The 10,000-nt window shown below is 48.1% G+C and overlaps 2 protein-coding genes across 2 annotated transcripts in view; one reads left to right on the top strand and one right to left on the bottom strand.

The window, feature by feature from the left end:
- LOC311114015 (glutamate receptor ionotropic, NMDA 3B-like) overlaps positions 1 to 1,494 on the top strand; it is a gene marked incomplete at both ends in the record, with an annotated part of 16,528 nt that extends 15,034 nt beyond the window's left edge. Inside the window, 2 exons of the mRNA XM_084189280.1 lie at positions 1 to 208; positions 605 to 1,494. The exon at positions 1 to 208 is cut by the window's left edge and continues 34 nt beyond it. Of these exons, the coding sequence (XP_084045406.1) occupies positions 1 to 208; positions 605 to 1,494 (1,098 nt within the window). The remainder of the gene's footprint in view (positions 209 to 604) is intronic.
- Positions 1,495 to 7,789: 6,295 nt separating this feature from the next.
- Positions 7,790 to 10,000, bottom strand: part of LOC311114003 (phospholipid phosphatase-related protein type 3-like) — a gene marked incomplete at both ends in the record, with an annotated part of 4,273 nt that continues 2,062 nt past the window's right edge. The window contains 4 exons of the mRNA XM_084189269.1: positions 7,790 to 8,608; positions 8,710 to 9,163; positions 9,260 to 9,486; positions 9,561 to 9,773. Coding sequence (XP_084045395.1) covers positions 7,790 to 8,608; positions 8,710 to 9,163; positions 9,260 to 9,486; positions 9,561 to 9,773 — 1,713 coding nt within the window. The remainder of the gene's footprint in view (positions 8,609 to 8,709; positions 9,164 to 9,259; positions 9,487 to 9,560; positions 9,774 to 10,000) is intronic.

Consider the following 10,000-nt stretch of genomic DNA (forward strand, 5'->3'; position numbering starts at 1 on the left):
CACAGACACCAGCAGCCTCGCACTCCTCCTCCCCTCTCTTCCCCCCTCCCTGCCCCCCCTCCTCCTCAGCCCTCCTCCACTGCCAGGGACATCAAGGAGAACAAGAGGGTCCACTTTGATCTGGAGAGCCTGCACAGCTACCGTCTACACACACACACCGCCTCCTTCCGGGGGCGGCCTGGCATGGTGGGGCGACACGGCCTGGGAGGTACACACTCATTCTCACACACACATTTGTTTTACTATCCTTGTGGGGGCCAAAACATTTATTCCCATTCAAAATCCTATTTTCCCTAACCCTTAACCTAACCTTAACCCCAAACACCTAATCCTAAAACTAAACCTAACCCTAACTCCTAACCCTAATTCTAACCCTAAACCTAACCCCTAAGCCTAAAATAGATGTTTTCCGTGTGGGGATCGGCGAAATGTCCACAGAATGTTCCTGGTTTTACTGTCCTTGTGAGAACTTCTGGTACCCAGAAGGATAGTAAAACCACACACACACTTTAAATGCTTTATTTGAATCCACAAATCACATTCCTTTCAATGCGTTTCAGAGAAAAGGTCACACAAAGTTTCTATCTTCCCCTCTCTGTTCCAGGGTGTCTGGGTGGTTTAGCTCCTCCTCAGGTTAGCCTGCATGCTAACGGTGGCCCAGCATCGGCCCTGGCCTCCTCCGGCCTGGCCCTGCCTCCCCTGGGGAACCCAGGCAGCCAGGCCTTCCTGTGGGAGGGAGAACTCCAGGAGGTCCAGGGGAGGATTGAGACGTTCACAGCCCAGCTGAGAGACGCCATGGTCAGGAGGGCCGAGATACAGACCTGCCTGGAGAACCAGAAAATGAACCAGAGCACAGCTACTGCTGTCAAACTGGAGAAAGAGAAGGTTGGCCAGTCACAAAGCCTGGAGAGAGTGAGAACCAACGTAGAGAAAGATAGAACCAAGGAGGAAAGAGACCAGGAGAAAGAAAGGAGTGGCAGAAACAGAGACAGGACAAACAGGGACAGTTCCACTGGGAGACAAGCAGCCAGACAGGACACAGACAGGGACAGACTGTTACACCAATCACAAACTGAGAGAGAAAGAAACGACCAATCAAAAAGCCTGGACAAAAATGGGAGCAGCCAATCACATGCCTCCAACATTCTGCAGACAGGGAGGAACAGCCAATCAGAAGCTCTGAACACCCTACAGAGGAGGACAGCGATCCAATCAAAAACCTCCGCCAGCCTGGACAGAGGGACAACCAACCAATCAGGTGCTGTCAATACACTGCAGGGAGAAAGAACTGTTCAATCACGTAACTCCACCAGCCTGGAGAGAGGAAGAGTCAGGCAATCAGGTGCAGTGAAGGACCAGGAGAGGGGGAGAACTGTCCAAACACGGACAGGAGCTAGTCTGGACAGACCGAGAGCTAGCCAATCCAGTGCCGGCACTGGAAATCTGGTTAGAGAACGTCCCGCCCCCAAGGACACCCAGAAGAGTTTGTGTTAGTCGTTTGATTGGTCTGTTGTGTTCTAATAAATAACCAATCAGAGGGCTGGAAAAGTATCAAACAGGTCCAAATGATTTACAAGGCAGCGAATGAAGTAAAACTATCAGACAGTTTTAAAAAGCAATTATCGTTTCTCTAACAATGACAGACGGAGATGTAGCCCTGGTCCATTTGCCTCTGATGTCAACGGCTGCTGTCTGTTACAAAATGATGATCAGAACTTTAACCATCTACTGTTTGTCTCTGCTAGGTGTTTCCTTTTTCTTTTCTTTTCCGTTGCACCCCTGGGGTGTATTCACTAGGAACCAAACAGAACAAAACAGGGAGGGACCTACCTGAATTTGTCCAATAGAATTTCTCGTTTTTTGTTGCAGAACGTTTTTTTGTTTGGAGCAAACGGTTTCCGTTGCAGTGGTTTGCGACTAATGTATACACCCCAGGTCTGTAGTCAGTTCTGAGTGAGTCGTTCAAGGTACACATGGGGCTCCTAAATGTTCAATCAAGTGCTATCTCCGCCCAACTGTGTAAGAATCGGCTATCCCAGGGTGCAAACCACGCGTGTCCACTGTCATTGTCCTGACAAATCCTTTATAAGGACCTTGAGTTGGTCTGATACTATGCAGTTTAATTGAATTTACTTCAATGGAATTTGGTGTTATCAAATGTAACTATACAGAAACTATAGTCAGTGCTTGAAGTGAATGAAAAAGGTGGACGCGGAAATAGAAAAGGCGGTTGTATTTGAGCCTATAGCAGGTGTTCTAGAAGAGATGCAGGTAGCTAGGTTACCTGAACTGAAGAGATGTTTGTTGAAGTGTTGCAGATATGTTGTTCTGGTCTTGATGGGTTGTGTTCAGTGTGCCATGATGCTGCCTATAACAACAGCTATCCGTCTCATTCTCACACACAACAGAATTGTATCAGCGTATTATTGGGACTTATGTCATGTTGTTGTATATCATTTCCATATTTTGAAATAAACATTTATATACTGGTTTTAATGGAACAAATTACCACAGACTGTAATGACAGTCTATACCACAAGGTGGCACCTGGATCTCACACACACGCGCACACATACATATACACACACACAAACACAACCCATTTAACTAAGCAACTGTAACATTCTTTGATGGATGAGAAGGAATATATTATAATATTTCACTATCATAGTAGTAACCATTTTTATTCCATGCCTTTCCCTCAATTGTGTGATATTTAGCAACACAGAGAACCCCCCCCCAACACATACACACACACACACACACGGAGTGCACACACACACACACAGACAAAAGCACCCAGTTATAGTAATCCGCTGTGAAATTAAAAGAGAAACCTCGCATCCTTAATCCACCCAGAGTCACACGCTCTGATGACGTCATCCTAATGAGCAATTAGAACACTGCCGCTCCTCACTCATATGAATCAAAGCTCAGATTTATCTCATCTGTACAAGTGTGTGTGTGTGAGTGTGTGTGTATATGTGTCACTGAACAAAAATGAGGTCAGACAACAGTTGTATCTAAATGTATGGATGTTATACGTCTGACATATTTACATATTTACTCAGGCATAAGGAGCAGCGGTTGGGGAATATATACACACACACACCCACATACTTACACACACACACACGGTCCCCATTCCCAGTGACCCTGGTCTGTGTGGTGAAGCCTGCAGGATATTTTAGTCTTAGTCACGCATGTTAGAACACACACACACACATTAACCCACGCATCCTCAAATATATCTTTCTGCATCACTGTCTGTTGTTCTCTCTTTATCTCTCTATCTTTCCATCTGTCTCTTCATCTCTCTGTGAGAAGTGAGACAGAAAGAGATATGGAGGGACAGTAGAGAGAGAAAGAGATATGGACAGACAGTAGAGAGAAAGAGATATGGAGGGACAGTAGAGAGAGAAAGAGATATGGACAGACAGTAGAGAGAAAGAGATATGGAGGGACAGTAGAGAGAGAAAGAGATATGGAGGGACAGTAGAGAGAGAAAGAGATATGGAGGGACAGTAGAGAGAGAAAGAGATATGGAGGGACAGTAGAGAGAGAAAGAGATATGGAGGGACAGTAGAGAGAGAGATATGGAGGGACAGTAGAGAGAGAGAGATATGGAGGGACAGTAGAGAGAGAGAGAGAGATATATGAACAGACAGTAGAGAGAGAAAGAGATATGGAGGGACAGTAGAGAGAAAGAGATATGGACAGACAGTAGAGAGAGAAAGAGATATGGAGGGACAGTAGAGAGAGAAAGAGATATGGACAGACAGTAGAGAGAGAGAGAGAGAGAGATATGGACAGACAGTAGAGAGAGAGAGAGAGAGAGAGATATGGACAGACAGTAGAGAGAGAGAGAGAGAGAGAGAGAGAGAGAGAGATATGGACAGACAGTAGAGAAAAAGAGATATAGAGAGACAGAGAGAAGGGATTGAGACAGAAAGAAGGGATCGAGACAGACAGAAAGAAGGGATCGAGACAGACAGAAAGAAGGGATCGAGACAGAGCGGAGGAAGGAGAGAGGGGAAAAAATACCTTTTGTGTTTTTCTGTTGATTCACTCCTCATATGAAGGCCACCTCAGTCCTCCAGACAGCCCTACACACACACACACACTGCTGCAGAGCGTTAACCAGACGGAAGTGAGTGTGTTTGTGTGTGTATGTGTAGAGGCCAGATGGTGAGGGCCTAGGGATAGTCGACCAGGACCTGACTCAGCCCTCAGTGGGGGGGAGGGTGGGGACCTAACTCTCTCTCCTCCTTCCCTCGCTCTGTCTCTTCTCCCTCTACCCTCTCTCCTCTCTCTTTACCCCTCCCTTCTCTTTCTCTCTCGTCTCCCTTCTCTCTCTCTCTCTCTCTCTGTATTAGGAGTATAGATTTTACAAGGGGTTAGCAGGGACTAACCAATAGTAGAATTCATTAAAGATATCTGATAACAACCCACATCCTGTGTGTGTGTATGTGTGTGTGAATCAATACAGGATCTTTTTCACTACTCCAGGGATAACAGCTGTATTCTTGACAACTAAAGACTCCTCTAACCTAATGTCTATGATTCAGCTCAATGGGCTAACATGGTCTTGAGACACATAAACCACCAATGCTGGTCAGTCACACAAACTTCAATGAATTTACAAATAGATGTTTCCTTAGTCAAGGAGTTTATAACCATTACCTGGAAACACAAGTTTAAAAAAACAGCAGCCCATGAAAAAGGACAATAATATAATATTATATTTACATTGGTAATAAAAACACAAGGTAAACTAAGGACATCTCTGGAAAATGCAGCATTTCTATTTCTTAAAAGTCATAATGCAAGTTCATTGAAACACAATGAAACAGAATACACTCACTCACACACAGATAAACACACATGCAAGACAGACACACTCTCACACACACATACCTGTACATACACATGCAGACTAACACCAGTACTCAACAGTTCTATTACCAAAAGAGGATATCCACTACAGAACAAAAGGAAAATCTGCTACTAGGCAACCGATGCACACAGACCACACCCACACACTGACAAGCCTATACAGTCTTTTGTCACCATTTATCTTATTGTATTGTCAGTGGGGATTTGATTCGTTTTAAAAAAGAGCTTGAAAAACCATTGATATTATTGCATGTCATTTTATACAATTAGAAGTGGTTGGTTGAGTGTGTGTGTGTGTGTGTGTGTGTGTGTTTATGTGTAGCCACGGGAAGTAGCACCCCCTGAAAAATCAGAATTAAAAAATATATTAATACAATCAAAAATCAAAAAATTGTATTTTCACAGAAGAAGTGCACTAGGCCATTACTAGTCCTGTATTAGCCGTCTGTAGCGCGGGCAAAACGTGTGTGTGTGAGTGTGTGGATCTGTTCACATTGTTAAGCCAATCATCCCCTCCAGTCTGTCTCCCCCTCTTTGTTTACTGTAGTAATCCTCTCCAAGATGTTCACTTTCCTTCCTCCTTTTCTCCCCTCCTCTTCCTCCTCCTCTTTACAGTAAGTCAGTGGAATGGAAGCCTGAGAGAGATCCTATATACAGTATAGTATAGTACAGCTGGTGAGTATAGTCAGTATAGTTGCAATATAGTCAGATAATAGTCGATAGTAAACCAACTATTGTTTCTGTTGTCTTTGTTGTCTTTAGATGCTCCTGAAGTCCTTCGGTCAGACACTGTTAGACCTTGACTTAGCAGTTTCCTTAACAGTCCTCCAAGTCTTCCTCTGCAGTGTCTTGTAGTTTTGCTGTTATGTCGCATCTTAACTCCTTTAAGTCATCTCACGGCCTTCTCTTACACAGCAGGGTCTTGTAGAACAGCTATTTGTCTATCTGTTTCCATCTGGACCCTTTCTCAGTGTTGAAGTAGTGTTCTTGGTTAATGTCACTCCTCTATGCCAAGTTATAACCTCCATTATATTATATTTCAACTCCTAAGTCATCTCATAACCTCCTCTCACTCATTTAAGTCATGTAGTAGTTCTCTTGACTGTTAGGTCTCCCCAAACTGTGTCACATTTAATAACTTATCCTGACTGTATGGTTATGTAGTGGTACTACTGTCTATCATAACTGCCCTATGTCGTCTTATAACCCCTCGCTCTGCAAAGTCCCCTATGTCTTCTAACCTCGTAGTCTGCAGAGTTTTTAGTAGTGTTACTGTCTATTATAACTCCTCTATGTCGCGTTATAATCTCCTCTCCGTCTGCATGGTCTTGTAATATACTTCTTGATCAGCGCGGCTGTGGGCTGAGACAGTGGGCCGGCGGGGGAGGGTCATAGAGCGGGGGAGGGGTTGACAGTGACTGTTCAACAGCAGATCTCGATCAGGAGGGGGAGGGAGGGGGGAGTAGAAGGGGGAGGGAGGGGGGAGTAGGGGGGGAGGGAGGGGGAGGGAGGGGGGAGGAGATGGGTTGAGGAGGGGGAGGCGGGGGGAGAAGGAGAAGGGAGGAAGTGGAGAGGAGATGGGGTGAGGAGGGGGAGGCAGGGGGGAGGAGGAGAAGGGAGGAAGTGGGGAGGAGATAGGGTGAGGAGGGGGAGGCAGGGTGGTGGAATCCGTCTCACTGGGAGAGGAGGAGCAGATAGAGTCTGATTTCACGGGAAGTGTGCGGTATTCCTGATATTCCGGTGCAGTGACTTTCTCCTGGCGCTGCAGTGCCCCCCTCTTGCCCTGCTCACCGACACTCGCCAGGCTCCCGCTGGTGGTGTTCCTCCACTCCCAGAGGGTCCCGTTACCGGCAGCTGCTACTCTGGGCCCTGGGGTCCCATTACTCCCGGTACCAGCACTGCTAGACACCCTGACCACAGGGTGATGAGGGGCGTGAGCGTCTATGGTATATTAATACAATCAAAAATCAAAAAAAATTATTTTCACAGAAGTGCACTGGGCCATTACTAGTCCTGTATTAGCCGTCTGTAGCGCGGGCAAAACGTGTGTGTGTGAGTGTGTGGATCTGTTCACATTGTTAAGCCAATCATCCCCTCCAGTCTGTCTCCCCCTCTTTGTTTACTGTAGTAATCCTCTCCAAGATGTTCACTTTCCTTCCTCCTTTTCTCCCCTCCTCTTCCTCCTCCTCTTCCTCCTCCTCTTTACAGTAAGTCAGTGGAATGGAAGCCTGAGAGAGATCCTATATACAGTATAGTATAGTACAGCTGGTGAGTATAGTCAGTATAGTTGCATTATAGTCAGATAATAGTCGATAGTAAACCAATTATTGTTTCTGTTGTCTTTGTTGTCTTTAGATGCTCCTGAAGTCCTTCGGTCAGACACTGTTAGACCTTGACTTAGCAGTTTCCTTAACAGTCCTCCAAGTCTTCCTCTGCAGTGTCTTGTAGTTTCGCTGTTATGTCGCATCTTAACTCCTTTAAGTCATCTCACGGCCTTCTCTTACACAGCAGAGTCTTGTAGAACAGCTATTTGTCTATCTGTTTCCATCTGGACCCTTTCTCAGTGTTGAAGTAGTGTTCTTGGTTAATGTCACTCCTCTATGCCAAGTTATAACCTCCATTATATTATATTTCAACTCCTAAGTCATCTCATAACCTCCTCTCACTCATTTAAGTCATGTAGTAGTTCTCTTGACTGTTAGGTCTCCCCAAACTGTGTCACATTTAATAACTTCCCCTGACTGTATGGTCATGTAGTGGTACCACTGTCTATCATAACTGCCCTATGTCGTCTTATAACCTCTCGCTCTGCAAAGTCCCCTATGTCTTCTAACCTGGTAGTCTGCAGAGTTTTTAGTAGTGTTACTGTCTATTATAACTCCTCTATGTCGCGTTATAATCTCCTCTCCGTCTGCATGGTCTTGTAATAGACTTCTTGATCAGCGCGGCTGTGGGCTGAGACAGTGGGCCGGCGGGGGAGGGTCATAGAGCGGGGGAGGGGTTGACAGTGACTGTTCAACAGCAGATCTGGATCAGGAGGGGGAGGAAGGGGGGAGTAGAAGGGGGGAGGAGGGGGAGGGAGGGGGGAGTAGGAGGGGGGAGAAGGGGGAGGGAGGGGGGAGGAGATGGGTTGAGGAGGGGGAGGCAGGGGGGAGGCGGAGAAGGGATGAAGTGGAGAGGAGATGGGGTGAGGAGGGGGAGGGAGGGGGGAGGAGGAGAAAGGGTGAGGAGGGGGAGGCAGGGTGGTGGAATCCGTCTCGCTGGGAGAGGAGGAGCAGATAGAGTCTGATTTCACGGGAAGTGTGCGGTATTCCTGATATTCCGGTGCAGTGACTTTCTCCTGGCGCTGTAGTGCCCCCCTCTTGCCCTGCTCACCGACGCTCGCCAGGCTCCCGCTGGTGGTGTTCCTCCACTCCCAGAGGGTCCCGTTCCCGGCAGCTGCTACTCTGGGCCCTGGGGTCCCATTACTCCTGGTACCAGCACTGCTAGACACCCTGACCACAGGGTGATGAGGGGCGTGAGCGTCTATGGTGACAATACTCCCGGTAACGCTTCCGGTAACACTCCCGGTGTGGCTGTCGCGGTCGGAGGGGATCCGGTAGTACGGAGACTCAGAGCTTCCTGTTGAAGACCCTCCCCCACAGGAAGAGGCAGAATCAGAGCCCTTGGCAGAGGAGCTGATTGGTCCATGCGGCTTGGACATGGCAATGACCTATTGGATGAACAGAGGAGACAGTTAGCTAGTTACTTCAGTTAGTTAGAATGTAAATCAACAGTTCATTTTAGCTAACTCAAATTTGATATTTAGCTCACCTGCGCCACTCGCGGCTGATTGGGCGGCTGATTGGGCAGCTGGGTGGGCACACGCGGAGTCGTCACAGGGATAGGCCCCTCCCTGGCTCGTTCCCCTCCCTGGTTAAGTGACATCAACTTGGCACGCGTCACCGCGCTCTTAGGGGAGACGGGGGGAGGTAGAGGGGAGACAGAAGGAGGTAGAGGGGAGACAGAAGGAGGGTGTCTAATCCCCTCCTTAGGGATATGTACCAGTGGGGCTGGCGCTGGGGTAGCCGTGGCAACGGCTCTATTGGCCGACTGTACCGTCGGATAGAGGGAGGGAGGATTCATCACCCCTGTCTCCCCTGCCTCACCCCCTCCTCCTTCTCCTCCCGCTCCTCCGCCAGATCTCTCCACCCCCCCCTCCTCCTCCTCGCTCCGTCTCTCCATAGAGTGTTGCTGTCTCCACTCCTGCACCAGCGGAGGTCGCAACCTGACAGATCACACATGATCAATTTGACTTGATGATTAATACCTGGGTTGTATGACACACACACACACAACACACACACACTAGTCACAAACGTACCTTGGTTGTGACCTGCGGGGGTCGAAGGACAGGTGGAAGGTCATGTGACGCTGGTTGGAGGGGTCGTCTCCGGGGGGCGAGGTGCTGCTGCTGCCGTTGGCGACGCGGGGTAAGGTATTGCTGAATGTTACCATGGTTTCCTTTCCCATGGTGCCGCGGGGCGCCAGGAGCTCCACGTCAGCACTGGCCCTCTTCAGAGACGCTACGCTGGCCTTCTCCCTACGTACCTACAGAACATCATAGCATGACTAACTACTAATTCTAACTACTAATACGCAACCTCTCTCTCTTCATCTCTTACCTTGCAGCGTCCAGGCCCCAGTTCCTCCCTGCTGTCTGATGGTCTGGGTGTCTTGCTGCGGTACAGAGAGCCGTGCTGAGAGCCATGTCCTCTCTGGGCGAGTCCCCTCACCACCACCTCCCTCTGCTGCTGGGGGGGAGAGGCAGCCCTCCGGACAGGCTGGGGGGGGCAGTCCTCCTCGGATGACCTGAAGTTACATACTGCATACAGAGACTAGAGGGAGGGGAAGGAGAGAGGGGGAGATAGAGAGAGAGGGATAGAAGCGTGAAATTAGTTGAGACAGGTTTTCTAAAAAAGAACTGTGAAATTCTCCCCCTGAGAAGTCTTAAAAGATTATTAATTCCCATCTCTCTCTCTTTCTGTCTCTCTCTCTCTCTCTCTGTCTCTCTGTCTCAGTCTACCCCCCCAGACACACACACAAAGTCGCGCACACACACAAA

Source organism: Coregonus lavaretus (assembly GCF_964263955.1).
Source record: "Coregonus lavaretus genome assembly, contig: HAP1_SCAFFOLD_830, whole genome shotgun sequence".
Taxonomy (NCBI): Eukaryota; Metazoa; Chordata; class Actinopteri; order Salmoniformes; family Salmonidae; genus Coregonus; species Coregonus lavaretus.